Below are 18,840 nucleotides of genomic sequence, written 5' to 3'. Positions count from 1 at the left end.
TCCTTATTTAATTTGAATCAGATCGGTCCAGATAGAGAAATCTCTCGAAATCTCCCGATCTCTCGATTTAGGGTCTTGGGCCCATTTTTGACGCATTTTTTTTGTCCAAATTCACTGAAATTTGGTATAGCGAGTTGTGGTAGGCTCCTCGACATCCCTGTTCAATTCAATACGGCCATTATCGGTTGAGATTTGGATATAGCTGTCATATATATACTGATTTCCCGATTTAAGGATTTAGGCTGTAAAAGGTGAATTTTTTAACCGATTTTGCTGAAATTAAGCATAATGGGGATACAGCTGTCATATACATATACCGATCTCCCGTTTTAAGTTCTTAGGCCCATAAGGGGTGAATTTTACAATGAGTTTTGTTAGACCCTTAAATAGCCATCTTAAGTATGGTGGAGATCAGACTATATTTAGATATAGTTTCTATGGATTCATATATGTTGTATTTTTCAACGTATTATGACGAAAGGCGGTTAATATATATATCCGTGGTGGTGGGTTTCCAAAGTTCTGCCCGGCCGAACTTTATGACTTCTTACTTGTTAACATCGGTATTGGGAAGAAGTAGCAAAAATCTGCTCTCTGGCTACATAAAGAGAAATATGCTCGATAATCATTTACCCTGAACTTTTGGGTTCTAACTCCGTCTGTCTGTCCGTCCGTCCGTCTGTCTGTCGAAAGCTTGCTAACTTTCGAAGGAGTAAAGCCGCTTGAAATTTTGCACAAATACTTCTTATTAGTATAGGTCGGTTAGGATTGTAAATGGGCCATATCGTTCCACGATTTTATATAGCTGCCATATAAACAGATCTGGGGATTTGAATTTTTGAGCCTCTAGAGTGCGCAATTCTTATCCGATTGGAATGAAATTTTGCACGACGTGTTTTTTTATGATACCCAAAAACTGTGCCAAGTATGGTTAAAATCGATTCATAACCTGATATAGCTGTCATATAAACAGATCTGGGGACTTGACTTCTTGAGTTTCTAGAGGGCGCAATTCCTATCCGATTTGGTTGAAATTTCGCATGACGTATTTTATTATGAATTTTAACAACTGTGTCAATTAAGGTTCAAATCGGTTCAGAGCCTGATATAGCAGCCATATAAACCGATCTGGGATCTTGACTTTTTGAGCATCTAGAGGTCGCAGTTATTATCCGATTTGCCTGAAATTTTGTACGACGGATCCTCTCATGACCATCAACGTACGTGTTTATTATGGTCTGAATCGGTCTATAGCCTGATACAGCTCCCTTATACAGCGCCCCCAAAGGGCGCAATTCTTATTCGAATTGGCTGCCCATTTACACAGGTCTCCAACATATAATTTAATTGTGGTCCAAACCGGACCATATCTTGATATCGCTAGCACAGCAAATCTTTTCTTATATTCTTTTTTGCCTAAGAAGAGATGCCGGGAACAGAACTCGACAGATGCGATCCATGGTGGAGGGTATACAAGATCCAGCCCGGCCGAACTTAGAACGCTTTTACTTGTTTTTGTATAATATTTTTTTTTTTTAACAAAACTCTATTGTCATCCATAAACTATAAAATGTATGCAATAGAGTCTTATGAGATATTTCATTTGAATCCACTTTTGAACTAAAAATCTAGTCGGCCTAATAGTGAACCAACTCATCATTAGATAAGCTTAACCGTATGTATAAACAAAGCATCACGTGCTGCAACATTGTTGTAAGGTGTAAATTAATAAATATGAGTTATTTAAATAAAATCATTATGAAGTACGAGGGTGGTCTCAAAAGTAGTCGATCTAACAAATTTGGTCAGCTAATCTATTACTTAACATAATCTTCTTTAAGCTCTCGATACTCTATTCCCAGAATATTTTAATAGCTTCGATACCCTGTTCGTAGCAAGATTTGTCTGCAAATTTGCCCATGAACATTCCATTAGGGACAGGGGCAAATTTCTCACATATCAATGAGTGCTGCCCTATTCAAGTTTTAATCTCAATGATAGCGGGTCTCCTTTTACAGCCGAGTCCGAATGGCGTACTGCAGTGCGGCACCTCTTTACATGGCATAGTACCTCACAAATATCGCCAGCATAACGAGATGAAAACCACGGCTGATAATTTTTTTCTGATGGTCTCGCCAGGAATCGAACACAGGGGTTCAGCGTCATAGGCGGACATGCTAACCTCTGCGCTACGGTGGCAAGAATTGTCTAGCTCCCCAAAATAGCCATCGACTGCAACTTCCACCTCTTCATAACTGGCAAACCTTTTACCGCCGATAAATGTTTTAATCTAAAATGTAACCTAAGGGATCTAAAATTTAACATCGCAATGGTGGATTCGTGAACTGCAGCATTATCTTAATAAAACAACACTTTTCTGAAATTTCATAACAGAAACACTGTATTAAGTCAGCACAGTACTTGCCATTGGCCAGTACTTGTCTCAGAGGTTGGCATATCCGCCAATGACGCTGGACGCTTTGGTTCGAATCCTGGCGAGAACATCCCCTGCTAATGTTGGCGACATTTATGAGGTACTATGCCATGTAAAAATTTCTCCTCTAAGAGTTGTCGCACTGCGTTATGTCTTTCGGACTCGGCTATAAGAAGGAGCCTCCTTATCAATGAGTTTAAAACTTGAATCAGACAGTACATACCGATATGTGAGAAGTTTGCCCCTGTTCATGCGCAAATTCAAATTTATTTGCAAATTGTATTTGCAGAACTGGCCATTGAAAGTGTTTCCTTTTTGAGGATAATCAATAATAAGTAAAAGCGTGCTAAGTTCGGCCGGGCCGAATCGTGGGAACCCACCACCATGGATTCTGCTAAAAATTTTTACAAAATATATTTAGTTGAAAGACATAAATTTATTCTACAATACATACCAAATTTCTGCCACACCAACAAAAATTAAAACTTCTACGAACCGAACAGGGATAATCGAAAGAACGGTTAACATTGGAGCTGCATCAGGTTAAAGACCGATTTGGACCGTAATAGGCACATTTGTTGGAGGTCGTAACAGAACAATACGTGCAAAATTTTAACCAAATCGGACAAAAAATGTGACTTCCAGGGGCTCGAGAAGGTAAATCGGGAGATCGGTATATATGGGAGCTATATCAAGTTATACACCGATTTGGACCTTACTTGCCACAGTTGTTGAAAGTCGTAACAGAGAACTACATGCAAAATTTCAGCCAAATCCGACGGCTTGTAAGAGCTCAACAAGTCAAATTCGGAGATCGATATATATGGGAGCTATATCAAGTTATACACCGAAGTGGACCTTACATGCCACAGTTGTTGGAAGTCGTAACAAAAAACTACATGCAAAATTTCAGCCAAATCGGACAAAAATAGTTGCTTGTAAAAGCTCAAGAAGTCATATCCGGAGATCGTTTTATATGGGAGCTATATCACGTTATAGACCGATTTGGACCGTACTCAAAACAGCTGTTGAGAGTTATAACAGAACACTAAGTGCAATATTTTATCCAAATCGGAAAAAATAGATGCTTGTAAAAGCTCAAGAAGTCATATCCGGAGATCGGTTTATATGGGAGCTATATCTATTGTAAATCTGAACCGATATGGCCCATTTATAATCCCCAATGACCTACAACGATATTAAGTCTCTGTGCAAAATTTCAAGCGACTATCTTTACGCGTTCGACCTCTATCTTGATTTCTACAGACGAACGGACGGACGGACATGGCTAGATTTGATTGCTTGAGGCCCTGGAAGCCGCAATACTTTCCCAATTTGGCTGAAATGTTGCACATAGTGTTCTGTTATGACTTCAAACAAATGTGCCACGGACGGTTCAAATCGGTCGTTCTAAACCGATATCCCGATTTGACTTCTTGAGCCCCTACAACAACTGTGCCAAGTACGGTTCAAATCGGTCTATAACCATATGTAGCTCCCATATTTTAGCAGATTCCATGGTGGTGGGTTCCCAAGATCCGGTCCGAACTTAGCACGCTTGTACTTGTTGTAATGATTGAACTGAGTCATTTCAAAAGAAAGTCTTGTATATATCGGTGAACATTGTTTCCTCATTTACAAATTCACAGAGATCAGTTACTTCTAAGTGCTTCAATAAACAAGTAAAAAGGCGTTAAGTTCGGCCCGGCCGAACTTTGGATAATTGCATACCTTATGTCTCATAGCAGTTATATCGAAATATCTTCCGATTTGGACCAAGTACTAATAAGTACTTGGAGGGCACCGTAGCGCAGAGGTTAGCATGTCCGCCTATGACGCTGAACGCCTGGGTTCGAATCCTGGCGAGACCATCAGAAAAAATTTTCAGCGGTGGTTTTCCCCTCCTAATGCTGGCATCATTTGTGAGGTACTATGCCATGTAAAACTTCTCTCCAAACAGGTGTCGCACTGCGGCACGTCATTGTTCAATTGTGCAAATCTGCACCGATTTGGGCTAAGTTGCAGAAAAATTTCGAAGAGTCTAACACAACGCACTGTCCCAAATTTCAGCGAAATCTGACAATAAATGCGCCTTCTATGGCCCCAAAACCTAAAACCGAGAGATCGGTCTATATGGCAGCTATATCCAAATCTGCACCGATCTGGGCCAAAGTGAAGACAAATGTCGAAGGGCCTAAGACAACTCACTTTCCCAAATTTCAGCAAAATCGGATAATAAATGTGGCTTTTAAGGGCCTAGAACCTTAAACCGGAGGATCGGTATATATAACAGCTATATCCAAATCTGGGCCAAATTAACGAAGGACGTCGAAGGGCCTGACACAACTCACTATCTTACATTTCAACACAATCGGATAATAAATGTGGCTTTTATGGGCCTAAGACCCTAAAATCTAAATCGGCCGATCGGTCTATATGGCAGCTATATCCAAATCTGGACCGATCTGAGCCAAATTGACGAAGGACGTTGAAGGGCCTAAGACAACTCACTGTCCCAAATTTCAGCAAAATCGGATAATAAATGTGGCTTTTATGGGCCTAAGACCCTAAATCGGAGGATCGGTCTATATGGCAGCTATATCCAAATTTGAATCGATCTGGCCCAAATTGACGTACGATGTCGAAGGGCCTCACACAACTCATTGTCCCGAATTTCAGCAAAATCGGATAATAAATGTGGGTTTTATGGGCCTAAGACCCTAAATCGGAGGATCGGTCTATATGGCAGCTATATCCAAATTTGAATCGATCTGGCCCAAATTGACGTAGGATGTGGAAAGGCCTCACACAACTCATTGCCCCAAATTTCAGCAAAATCGGATAATAAATGTGGCCTAAGACCCTAAATCGGCCGATCGGTCTATATGGGGCTATATCAAGTTATAGTCCGATATAGCCCATCTTCGAACTTAACCTGCTTATGAACAAAAAAAGAACCTGTGCAAAATTTCAGCTCAATATCTCTATTTTTAAAGACTGAAGCGTAATTTCAACAGACAGACGGATGGACATGTCTAGATCGTCTTAGATTTTTATGCTGATCAATAATATATATACTTTATAGGGTCGGAAATGGATATTTCGATGTGTTGCAAACGGAATGACAAAATGAATATACCCCCATCCTTCGGTGGTGGGTATAAAAAACTAAACACCGTGGCGGCTTGAAGCTTGAAACATATGATTTGAAAAGATTATTTTCATACTACTACCGCCATCTATATGTCAGGTCGTTAACTTTTGGGGCCGCCCTCGAATTAAGAAATTGCTCCTGCTAACATTTTATTTTATTTTCTTTACAGCGGTTCCGGCAAAACCACCCTGATGTCTGTGCTTGCATATCGTCAGGCGGGTAAATAAAATTCTTTCAATTTGATTAGATAAGGCATTAGATTGCCATTTTAGTACAGCGATGTGAACTTTAACGAATTATGGTCTATTTGTCCTTAGCTGGAACGGTAGTTCAAGGTGACATCCTTATCAATGGTAGGCGCATTGGCCCATTCATGCATCGCATAAGTGGTTTTGTTTACCAAGACGATCGATTTAATGGATATTTGACCGTTTCGGAGCATATGTATTTTTCGGTAAGGTGAATATTTTATTATATGTATATTTTGTTGTTTTAAATATTTGTATACCCTCTAGCATGGGATTAGTCAGTTAGTCATTGCTATAGAAACGCATTGAAAAAATTATTTGAGATGAGTATGATGCTCTTACTTTAATTGTATCTTACTAAAATGTATTTCTCTAGCCGAACGTAATTGAGCCAGAACTACTCTGGTTTGCCGGGTGAGGTCAATTTCTTCAGGCGCAATGGAAGGCGGTAGTTCTCCAAAGACTGCATTCACCCGCATCTGCTACCGCATCTGCTACCGTGTCTGCATGAATGTTGTCTAGACCTTCTTGATATGCCGCTTGATCTAGAGGTTCTCTCAGGTAGCGCTGTTCCTCACGCCCTAGATCATGTAGTTCTACCTCAAGGCTCTGAGCAGAGTTTTCGTGTTAATCTTTTGCGTGTTCTATTACGGTCGCCTTCAAAAGACTTCTTTGCTGGAGCTTCTTCATCATTCCAATTCTTCTGTTCTGCGGGGAGATGGTGTTCCCCGTGGCGACAAGCTAAACACGGCACGGCTGATTATATACCAGGAGAGTTCTTCATTGTTAATGGCTTGGAAGTTGTTTTCCCGAAAAGGGATCTCTGGGTTGGGATTCCCCGCCCTTCGCGGTACCCTCTGTATACACCGATGGGTTTAAATTGGATGGGGTCACTAAAGCAAGATTTTTCATTGAATTCCTTGGAATCAGGTATTTTTATAAAATTCTGGATGGATTCTGCGTCTTTCAAGCGAAGTCTTCGCTATACTGAAGACACTGGAGCGGCAGCCCCATCAGATCGTCACAATATACGTGGACAGTCAGGCGGTGCTGAAGGCTCAGGGGCCTGCAGAGAGTTTTTTCGAATCATGAGAAAGGCTATAAGGCTATCCAGGGTGCCATCAAGGTATGGCGGGGAAAGAATTGACCGATGAGCTGGCCGGGAATGGATCGATGATTGCCGCAGATGTCGCTATAGAATCAGTGAGACCTCCACTATGCAAGCTTCTTGGTAGAATGGACACCTTCTACGATGACTGAGCGAACAAGGCGTGGGCTACTGCTGTAGGTTATAGGGTATCAAAGGCCCTGTGGCCGAGTATTTCGCGAAACAGGACGTCGCTTATGCTGGGGCTGAGAAACCAAGACTTAAGACTGCTAATAGGAGTCCTGATTGTTCATTGCAACGTCAGGCCTTTGACGTTACACTAGGTTCAGGGAGAGGCAGACTTCTGCAGGATGTGCGAAGTTGCTGGCTATCTCATAGTTGTAGTTCTCAACTTTCTCCATTTCCTTTATCTGCTGGTGTTTACAGAGCTTTGTGGGATTTGATATAATGCACTTTCTCTTATCTCCATTTATTGGTTTTTTGTTTCTTCCTCAGGCTCACTTACGTTTGGATCGTCGTGTTGGCAAACTGGAACGTAAAATGATCATTCAAGATCTACTGGAACGCACTGGACTAATGGCAGCTGCCAACTCACGCATAGGTTCGGGTGATGACAAAAAAGTCCTTTCCGGTGGTGAACGCAAACGTTTGGCTTTTGCAGTCGAGTTACTTAATGATCCGGTGATTTTGTTTTGTGATGAGCCCACCACTGGCCTGGACTCGTACAGTGCTCAACAATTGGTGCAAACCCTCTATGAATTGGCCAAAAAGGGAACGACAATCTTGTGCACCATACATCAGCCCTCGTCACAATTGTTCGATATGTTCAATAATGTGCTACTGCTGGCCGATGGCAGGGTGGCCTTTACAGGTTCGCCACAAAATGCCTTGGAATTCTTTGCTGAACATGGTTATCCTTGTCCTGAGGCCTATAATCCTGCAGATTTTCTTATAGGGGTCTTGGCCACCGATCCTGGCTATGAACAGGCCTCTCAGAGATCGGCTCAATATATATGCGATTTATTTGCAGTCAGCTCGGCTGCCAAGCAGAGAGATATGTTGGTGAATTTGGAAATACACATGGCCGAAACGGGCGATTATCCCTTTGACACTGAAGTCGAGGATTTCAAATCGGCCTTTTGGGGTAAGAAAATCCTAATCTTATGGTACAGATACACATTGAGCCTGCTAAGGGATCCCACCTTGCAATGGATGAGATTTTTGCAGAAAATAGCCATGGCCATTATCATTGGCCTGTGTTTTGCCGGCACCACCCAGTTGGACCAAATGGGTGTTCAGGCTGTTCAGGGGGCGCTGTTTGTTATGATCTCCGAGAATACCTTCAATCCCATGTACACGGTGCTCAATGTCTTTCCACAAGGATTTCCCCTGTTTATGCGCGAGACGCGTGCGGGTACTTATTCCACGGCCCAATATTACATAGGCACCATTGCGGCCATGGTAAGCAGCAGTGAAAACTCTCCCATACAAGAGCAACACAATAACTATTTTTCGGTTTCAGTTACCTGGCATGGTCCTGGAGCCTTTTGTATTCGTTATCATTTGTTATTTTGTGGCCGGACTGCGCCCGACATTTTTTGCATTTCTGATTACTGCCATTGCCGTTGTCCTGGTGATGAATGTATCAACGGCATGCGGTTGCTTTTTCTCGACAGCTTTCAATTCGTTGCCATTTGCCATGGCATATTTGGTTCCCATTGACTACATAATCATGATCACCTCTGGCATTTTCATACAAATTAGGTAAGCATATACATTTTCCAGTCAAACAATGGCCATCATATGCATGGGAAAGGCATCAAATTGCACCTGTAATACTTTAATATAGAAGTTTATAATACCCTATACCACCATTGGGCTACAGGGTAATATAAGTTTGTGCATTTGTTTGCAACGCTAAGGAAAAGAAGAGCTAGACCCATTGATAGGTACACCGATCACTTTCTGATTTGATTTAGCCATGTCCGTCTGTCAGTCCATGTATTTTTGTAATCAAGGTAAAAAAATGCTAATTTCACCCATGAACATTCCACTAAGGAACAGGGGCAAACTTCTCACCTATCAATGAGTGCAGCCCGATTCAAGTTTAAGCTCGATGATAGGGGCCTCCTTTTTATAGACGAGCCCGAACGGCGTACCGCAGTGCGACACCTGTTTGGAGTGAAGTTTTTACTTAGCACCCATAAATGTTGCCAGCATTAGGAGGGGAAAGCCACGGCTAAACATTTTTTCTGATGCTCTCGCCAGGATTCGAACCCAGAACTTCAGCGTCATAGGCTGACATGCTAACCTCTGAGCTACGGTGGCCTTGTAATCAAGGTACAGGTCGTATTTGTTGTCCAATCGTCACGAAATTTTGCAAATGTCACTTTTTTGCCTCATGGACGAACGCTATTGATTTTGGTAAAAATCGGTTCAGATTTAGATATAGCTCCCATATATTGTATATGTACCGCCCGATTTCCACTTTAATGGCCTCAGTAACTATAATTTTCAACCGATCTGCACAAAATTCGGCATGGATTGTTTTGTTACTGATCTTAACATATCTGCAAGATTTAATCAAAATCGGTTAAGATTTGGATATAGCTCCCGTATATATGTATCGCCCGATTTGCGCTTAAATGGTCATAGTAACTACAATTTTCAACTGATCTGCACAGAATTAGGTACCGATTGTTTAGTTACTGAATACAACATATCTGCAAGTTTTCTTCAAAGTCGGTTCAGATTTGGATATAGCTCCCATTTTATGTATCGCCCGATTTCCACTTAAATGGTCGTAGTTACTACAATTTTGAACTGACCTGTACAGAATTTGGTACGGATTGTTTTGTTATTGATCTTAACATATATGCAAGATTTCATCAAAATCGGTTCAGATTTAGATATAGCTCCCATATGTACTCTTATATCTACATATCTTAACTTATTTGCAAGATTTCATCAAAATCGGTTCAGATTTAGATATATCTCCCATATATATACATCTCCCGATTTCCACTTAAATGGTCGTAGTAACAACAATTTTTAACCGATCTGCTCCAAATTTGGCATGGCTTGTTATGTTCTTAACATATCTGCAAGATTTCATCAAAATCGGTTCAGATTTAGATATAGCTTCCATATATATGTATCGCCCGATTTCCACTTAATTGCCCGTAGTAACTACAATTTTCAACTGATCAGCACCAAACTTGGCACGGTTTGTTTTGTTACTGATCTTAACGTATCTGCAAGATTTCATCAAAATCGGTTCAGTGGATTTGCACTCCAATGGCCATTTGTTTGTTACAGATCTTGACGTGTCTGCAAGATTTCCTTAAAATCGGTTCAGATTTGGATATAGTTCCCATATATATTTATCGCCGGATTTGCGGATCGATATATTCTCGACATTGCTATATTCCTCAATGCCTTCATTTATTTTGTCGATTTTTATACCATTGAATTTTGATTCCTCCCTAATCACACCAAATGTGTTCCAGAGAGGTTCGAAAATTCCCTTTACGCATATTCGTTATATAAACCATTTCCCTGATTTCTTGAGCCTCTACAAGAATATATTCTTTAATGCGACCAATTAATATTATGACCCTTTTCATTTTGCATATGAAAGAGCTGGGACAAATTTTGCATTTTATTATCCTTAATATCCTTTTTTTATTATAATTGCTTTAATTAATTACAGCACCTTGCCTTGGGCATTTTATTGGACACAATTTCTTTCTTGGATGCTGTATGCTAACGAGGCAATGACAATTGCCCAATGGTCTGGAATACAAAATATCAGTAAGTATAATTTGAGTTTTCATTAAATACGAGTGCGCACTTATTAATAAAAAAAAGGGAAAATACATTAAAAGGATATGCAGCATGTTGTTGTCAAAGACAGTCCCTTTTCACAATTATTGCGATATTTCACATACATGTAATTATGCAATGTAATTTGTATGCTACTGCTGTTATAACTGGGTCGGTAGAGAACCCCTTCAAGAGGTGTTCTGTCTCCACTACGGCAAATTTGCCCATGAACATTCCATTAAGGAACTGGGGCAAACTGTTCACTTTTCACATTGAGTGCTGTCCGATTCAATATTAACGGCGTGCCGCAGTGCGACACCTCTTTGGGGAGAGGTTTTTACATGGCAAAGTACCTCACAAATGTCGCCAGCATTAGCAGGGGATAACCACCGCTGAAAAATTTTTAGATGTTCCTGCCAGGATACGAACCCAGGCGTACAGCATCATAGGAGGACATGCTAACCTCAGCGCCACGGTGGCCTCCGACTGTCCCCACTACTGTGGAATGTACTTATGAATATGTGTTGTTGTCTCTAAAAGAGAATGATCTGAAAATGGTCTTGGAAAGGAAGATCAGAGCCATTTTTAAGGGATAGTTTAGGGACATTTTCCTAGAAGCTCCGCGTACGACAGCGCCTGAAACAAAAATGTTTTTTTCAGTAAGAGATACAAGGTACCCATTGTCGCATTTGTATTACTTGGGGAAAATAGTGCTCCATTTACTTTGCCATATACACCTTCAAGAGGACTATTGAGACGTGTGTCATGTGCCGGGTAGTTGACAAGAAGTGTTATCAATTCAAACCACCACCCAGCTAGACCCACTCCCCTCAGACTCAGATCCCTCTAAACGCACCCCATCTTAGTTCCTGATTTCCTGGATCTGGATAATCGACAAAATCAAGCAGACGAAAGATAGACCATGATACACTGCTGTAACAACAACAACAACCACCTTTGGTTTTGTGTGACATTTTTTTATTGATTTGAAAAATATATGGAATTAATCGAAAATTCAAACTCTATTCACTTTTACTTGATATGACCACCTTTTGCTTTGACTATTGCTCTGAATTGATCAAAAAATTGGCAAGCTGCACGAATGTAATCTGCCGGTATTTTAGCTCATTCGCGGATAATGACTCTCGTCAGCTCATCCATACTGGTATTTTTTTATACTCATCACCATAGGATGGGGGTATACTAATCTAGTCATTCCGTTGGTTACACCTCGAAAAATTGATTTGCGAGCCCATAAAGATAGCATATTTTTGATGGGCTTGATTTTTGAAGTCGGGATAATCAAGTACGTCCATTCGTCTATGGAAATCACGATAAGGACTGAATACGAAAGGAGAGCCTCATTCAAGGGTCAGGTGGCACTGACTTTTATCCAAATGCTAAATGCCAATTAGAAGTATGCACGTGATTCCTGAGGGAGGTCCAAATCTAATCACTTGATCGTGCACGAGCGTGATTGATTTAAAATTCGTCGTGTGTATCGCGACTCACATGAAAATCACCAACCAAGAGATATCGCTACTCATAACAAAATCACGACTTGGGGTTGGTACCCCATTCTACTTTCGGAAAAGTCTCCAAAATCTTTAGAAGTTTCGCGAGCGAAATTTGACAGCAACCAAATATTTTTGTTTCCATATCAAAACGCGTTTTTTTCTGCACTTGTTTTCTATATAATTTTTTCGGAAATAAATAAAAGAAGTAAAAGGGTGTTAATTTCGACCGGGCCGAATCTTGGAAACCTACCACCTTGGATTCTGCTATAAATTTATATAAAACAAATTTAGTTGAAGGCCAAATCAGCAAAAATTAAAGCTTCTAGGAACCAAGCAGGGATGATCGAAAGACCGGCTTACATGGGAGCTATATCAGGTCATAGACTGATCGAACAGAAATTGCTGCTTGTAAGGACTCAAGAAGTCAAATCGGGAGATCGTTTTATAGGGGAGCTATATCATGTTGTAGATAGATACTGGCCACTGTTGTTGAAAGTCGTAGCAAAACACTACATGCGAAATTTCAGCCAAATCGGACAAAAATTGCGGTTTGTAAGGGATCAAGAAATCAAATCGGCAGCTCGGTTTATATGGGAGGTATATCAGGTTATAGACCGATTTGGACCGTACTTGGCACAGTTGTTGGAAGTCTTAGCAGAACACTGCGTATGAAATTTCAGCCAAATCGGACTAAAATTGCGGCTTGCAGGGGCTCAAGAAGTCAAATCGGGAGATCGGTTTATATGGGAGCTATATCTGAATCTGAATCAATATGTTCCAATTACAATCCTCAATGATCTACATCAATATAAAGTTTTAGTGTAATATTTCAAACGGCTAGCTCTACGCGTTCGACCACTATCGTAATTTCGACAGACGGACGGGCGGTGCTAAGCTATTGGATCTATGCCAAGGTATGGTTCATTTCAGACCATAACCGAATTGAATATTGGAGACCATTGTGTAAAATTTCAACCAAATCTAGGTTAAGGACCGATTTGAACCATACTTAGCACAGTTGTTGAAGGTCATAACAAAACACGTCATCAAAATTTCAGCCAAATCGGATAGGATTTGCCCCAAGTAGAGGCTCAGGAAGTCAATACCCCAGATCGGTTTATATGGCAGCTATAACAGGCTATAGACCGATATTAACCCCACACTTAGCGAAGCTGTTGAAAGACATAACAAAACACCTCATGCAAAATTTCAGCTAAATCGGATAATAATTGCGCCCTCTAGTGGCTCGGACATATTTACCGACCATGACAATTTGGGACTCAAATGAAAGGTATGGGCGAGTGAAATACGAATGTGATATCAAATTTAGCACAAAGTTTCTGGGGGTCCACCCCTTCCCCAAAACACCCCTCAACAAATAAAATAAAATAAAAGGTATTTGAGTGTAAAATACGAATCTGATATCCAGATGTGGGACTACGTGTTTGAGGGGCCGTCCATCCCCGAGAATATTCCCCAAAGAAGACAAATTTACGACCATAGCAATATGGGACTCAAATGAAAGGAAGTAAAGCACGAATCTGATATCAATGTTCTGGAAAAGTGTCTATGGGGCCACCCCATCCCATAACATCACCCAAATAGGAAGTATTTGCTTACCATTGCAATATGAGCCTCAAATAAGAGGTATTCTAGAGTAGAACACGAATCTGAAATATATTTTCAAGGCAAAATCCCTGAGTGGCCGCCCCATCCCCCCAAAACATTCCCGGTCATGTTTGCCGACTATGGAAAAATGAAGCTGAAATGAAGGGTATTTGGGAGAAGACCATGAATCTGACATCAACATTCGGGACCAACTGTCTAGGGGACGTCCCACCACTACAACAACCCCCAAGCAGGACGTATTTGCTCACCAAGACTATTTGGGTCTTCAAGATAGTGGAGCTCGATGTTCATAGTTTTTAGGGTCAATACCCCAAACCGGACATATTTGCTGACTTTTTCAATAAGGGGTTTAAGTGAATGGTATTTGAGATTGAAAACGAATTTGATATCTAATTTTGAGGCCAATGGCAATATGGGGTTCAAATATATGAGAATAGAGCACATTGCTGATATATTTTAAGGGCTTAGTGATTGGGGGACCATCCCACTCCCCATAACACCCCTAAATCGGGCATATTTATCGACCAAGTCAGTGTGGGGCTTAAATGAAAAGAATTGGGGGTAGAGCAAGAATTGATACCCACTTTCGGGACCAGTTTTCTGGGGTTCTACCCCTTTCCCAAAATACCCTACAAACAGCAATTTTTTTACTGAACATCGCAATATGGGGCTTAAATAAAGGTATTTGGGAGTAGAATACGAATTTGATATCCAAATGTAGGACCATGGATTTAAGGCATCACCGCTTCCCCAAAACACCCCAAAGAGTAAAAATTTTTCGACCATGCCAATATGTGGCTCAAATGAAAGGTATTTGAGATTAGAAAACAAATTTGATAACCAATTTTGGGACCATGTGTTTGGGGGACGCCTCGTCCTGTAAACTCCCCTCAAAACCAATGGCAATATGGGCTTTAAATTAATGGTAGTAGAGAGAAGAGCACGATGCTGATATTTTTTCAGGGCCAAGTGTAAGGGGGACCATTTCACCTGCTTTTTTGTATTTTCTCTTTCAGTAGAGGGAAAATACTGAAAACATCCTTCGGGACACTTGTTGATGTTTCTTTCCGTTTGGGCTGCATCTTTTGATGTACATTATTATGAAAATATATTTCAGAGAAAAAAAATGACAGTAAACAAATACTTACCTTCACCATATATTTCAATGCTTTTTTTATGCAAATAAGTGCCATTAATCGTTGACTACTTGCCTGTGTTTGTTTTAATTTTTTCCGTTTTTTCATTTCAGCATGCTTCGAGGAAAGTGAAGAATTGCCATGCTTCCATAATGGCACGGATGTCCTGAACAAATACAGCTTCAATGAGAAAAACCTTTACATTAATCTTTTGGCCATGTTTGGCATTTATCTTGCCTTTCACATTATGGGCTACTATTGCCTGTGGCGGAGGGCACGTAAAATTTAAAAGAAAAAAATAAAGTAAAAAAAATTAAATAAAAAAAATAAAATAAAAAAGTAAAAAAAATGACAAGTAAAATATGAAGGTCTATTTAAGTTAACATTTATGTTTATAATAGAGAGGTAGTGAATACAACAGGACGTTGAAGGAGGGGTCATATACGCTTTCAGAAAATCATATATTCCTGTTTCACACTTCCTTCAACGCAAAGTACCACCATTGTGTCAGACGCCTCTCGAGAAATGTACAAAATATGCTATTTTATATTTGGTGTCTAATTTATAGCAGACATTTATCACACAGTATATCAAAATAAATATTCCTGACATTTTTTGTAATGCTCTCTCTTTCTTTTAGTCTTCAGTGTTAACATGATTTTTGAAATGGAAATATTTGCCTTTTATCGCCTCGGCGTTGGAAAACAAAAATTTTCATCATATTACACAGCGATGGTTTGGGCAGCGCTGAGTACACTGAAAGGGTGGTTGATGTATGCAATGTTTATGGTAAAGGTCTTCTATAATTTGAATAGGAATATTTTATATAATTAAGACACAAATAACATGTATCATAACTGTTATTAATTATCCAGCTGTCTTTTAATAAAATAATTTTTTTGGTAAAAATTTTTTGATTATATATGTATCAGAAATGACGTAAGTCCGCCTTAAACAAATTCTAAATATAAACCAGTGAGGAAAGGCAAAAGTCCGGTGAAGCCTATTATACGAGGGTTGACTTTTATATTTCGAAATTGGACAACCCTTGTGTTGCAGTCTGTAAACTGACAGCACCACACAGGCTGCAAGTTTGAACTTTGACTTGGAGGTGTCCATCGGGAAGAATAGCTGTAAGCTACCGGGCGCCTTCACATGTTGGGGATAGTGGAAAGCTCAAATTTAATGCGGAGTACCTGCAAATGCAGTCTCAGGTAGTCAGCGATTTTCGAGAGAAGAGTTTCAGAGAGGAGTCAAGCGGCACTGGATCTTAATTAAATACTGAGTGCCAATGATACTCCAGAAGACAAGGCGAGTTATTGGAGCCTTCAAATAACCAATGGCCAAAATCAGCGTCTGTTCCCAGGTTAGGTGTGGCTGGAGGAGAACGTCAGATCTCGAAGCAAGCGGCTCGCGAGAACGAGGGATATATATGCGATCCCACAAAACCCATGCGGTTGGTGCGCGGGTTACTTGCCCAGGCCGAATCTCCACCATGGATCGCATTGGTCCAGTTTTATGCGCGATATCTCTTTTTAGGCAAACAAAGAATATTGAATAAGAACTGTTAACAAATGACAATTTTATTGCAGTATTACTGCAAATCGGACGAACATATATATGGGAGCTATATCTCAATCTGAACCGATTTTTTCCAATTTCAATAGGCTTCGCCTCTAGGCCGAAGAACAAGCCCACACCAAATTTGAAGACGATCGGATGAAAATTGCGACCTGTAGTTTGTACACAAATTAACATGGACAGACGGACAGACAGACAGACAGACATAACTAAATCGAATCAGAAAGTGATTCTGAGTCGATCGGTATACTTATCAATGGGTCTATCTCTCTTCCTTTTGGGTGTTACAAACTAATTCACTAAGTTATAATACCCTGTACCACAGTAGTGGTGTAGGGTATAAAAATGGTATTTGAGCGAAGAGCACGATGCTGATATTTTTCCACGGCCAAGTGTCTGGTGGTCCCCCAGACTCACCCCCGAAAACACGCCCAAAATCAGACCTCATGAGAATATCGGGCTGAAATAAAATATTTTAAGAATGGAGTACATCTTACATCCAAACTTAAATTCGAAGACCAATAAAGATCATATGGGATTCAGATAAAGGCATTTATATTGTTAAACTGTTTGTCAAGCGATTTACTATTTTTGTACCATGGTATTTCAATAAAAGCTCTTTAATTGTCGAAAATATATAGTGCAAGGAAAATTTTGTTCCATATAATGTAAAAGAAGGCACAGCGGAGCGGGCCCGGTCCAGCTAGTTTTAAATAAAAATTCATCAAAAATACGATACAGGCATATGAGGTTGTAAAAAAGTCATCATCCTAAAAAGTTAACTTAAAATCGAATTCACTTAAATTGATGCATATCAATTTTTGTTGAACTTCTATAACTCATAAATGCAACTAGGTTTCCAAAGTTCCTGATGGTCAAACTATAGCAAAACTTAACTTCTTCTTAGTCGTCAAACTCTTACTCACCTCTTCAGAATTTCCATACAGTTCCACACAAGCTGGTAAAATTTTCAAATATAATTTTATTTAATTTTTCACTTTCAATTAAAACAATCAGCAACATTTATTTTTATTGCATTTTTGTTCGTAAATTTTATAATTTGGTTTGTGTTTTTTTTTTTGCTTTAGCATCATACATTTATTAAACATTAAATATGGTCAATTAAAAAAAAATAATTATTAAAAAAATCCCAAATCATAATGAACTTCAAAGGCAATATAGACATGTACATAAGAACAAAATGTATATTAGAAATACTTTGATTTGGTTGTTGATATACCAAAAGCTACAATAGATGTGTTTTTATAAAATGAGAAATTGAATAACATGTATGAATAGGCGGTTAAAACTCAATGGAGTTTTTCAAAATACAGGTTTGGGGGAACTTTTTAACCCTCCGATGAGTGAGAAAGTCCCTGGGGATCTTTTTGCCTTTTCAAACTGAAATTACTCCTACTTCGACCACTACAACCCACCCCAAAGTTACTCTGTATTCCAAGAGTATTTTGTTGCGCATCTTTTGGAAAAAAATCAAGCCGATCGGATCATTACTTTAGGAATTATTGAGGTTTTAGTGAGCAAAGTACGCGGACGTGTGAATAGGTCCGTATGGACCTTGTACTGAATTTCACTAATAAATGCATGATTTGGGCATCATTATAATTTTTTTTATTGTTTCAACACATAATTTACTTACGAATGAAAGTTACTATATTGGTAAAGATGGCACCCAATGGAGTAAAAAAGCACCACCAACATCACTCACTCGTTGTCATAACGTGGTCGACTTCAGAAGAAAGAAACCAGGACCAACAGGAAATAAACACGACCGCTATACAATAATGCGTTCAATCATGACAGAGGAAATAATATACATAGTGCTACGTGAAACAAATCGTAAAGGCAGGGAGGTTATAGCTGCATGGAATTTGGCGAATCCCACGAAGAAAAAGGAGTGGAAGCCAGTGACAGTGAAAGAGTTTGACGCCTTTATAGCTATTCTCTTGTATGCTGGACTCACAAGATCAAACCATGAACCAGCTATGGAATTATGGGACGTGTTGCCCAATATACAAGCGTTGTCGTACGATCGCTTCATGTGTATAAAGCAAATTTATTCGATTCGACAATGGAAACACTCGACAACAGCGACTCATTAACAGCAAAACTGCGGCTATTGACGACATTTGGGAAATGTTGCAACATAACTTGGCAGCAGCTTACACTCCTCATGAAGCACTAACAGTT

General features: G+C 39.8%; 1 protein-coding gene across 1 annotated transcript in view; it reads left to right on the top strand.

The window, feature by feature from the left end:
* The window catches only part of LOC106093459 (protein scarlet), a 30,364-nt gene extending 14,992 nt beyond the window's left edge, over nt 1-15,372 (top strand). Inside the window, exons 2-7 of the mRNA XM_059363479.1 lie at nt 5,758-5,807; nt 5,906-6,042; nt 7,440-8,405; nt 8,467-8,708; nt 10,657-10,757; nt 15,165-15,372. Coding sequence (XP_059219462.1) covers nt 5,758-5,807; nt 5,906-6,042; nt 7,440-8,405; nt 8,467-8,708; nt 10,657-10,757; nt 15,165-15,340 — 1,672 coding nt within the window. The 3' untranslated portion in view covers nt 15,341-15,372. The remainder of the gene's footprint in view (nt 1-5,757; nt 5,808-5,905; nt 6,043-7,439; nt 8,406-8,466; nt 8,709-10,656; nt 10,758-15,164) is intronic.
* The last annotated feature ends 3,468 nt before the right edge of the window (nt 15,373-18,840 follow it).

The sequence above is a fragment of the Stomoxys calcitrans genome, chromosome 1 (assembly GCF_963082655.1).
Source record: "Stomoxys calcitrans chromosome 1, idStoCalc2.1, whole genome shotgun sequence".
NCBI classification, from domain to species: Eukaryota; Metazoa; Arthropoda; class Insecta; order Diptera; family Muscidae; genus Stomoxys; species Stomoxys calcitrans.
This window is presented reverse-complemented; position numbering and strand designations above follow the sequence as displayed.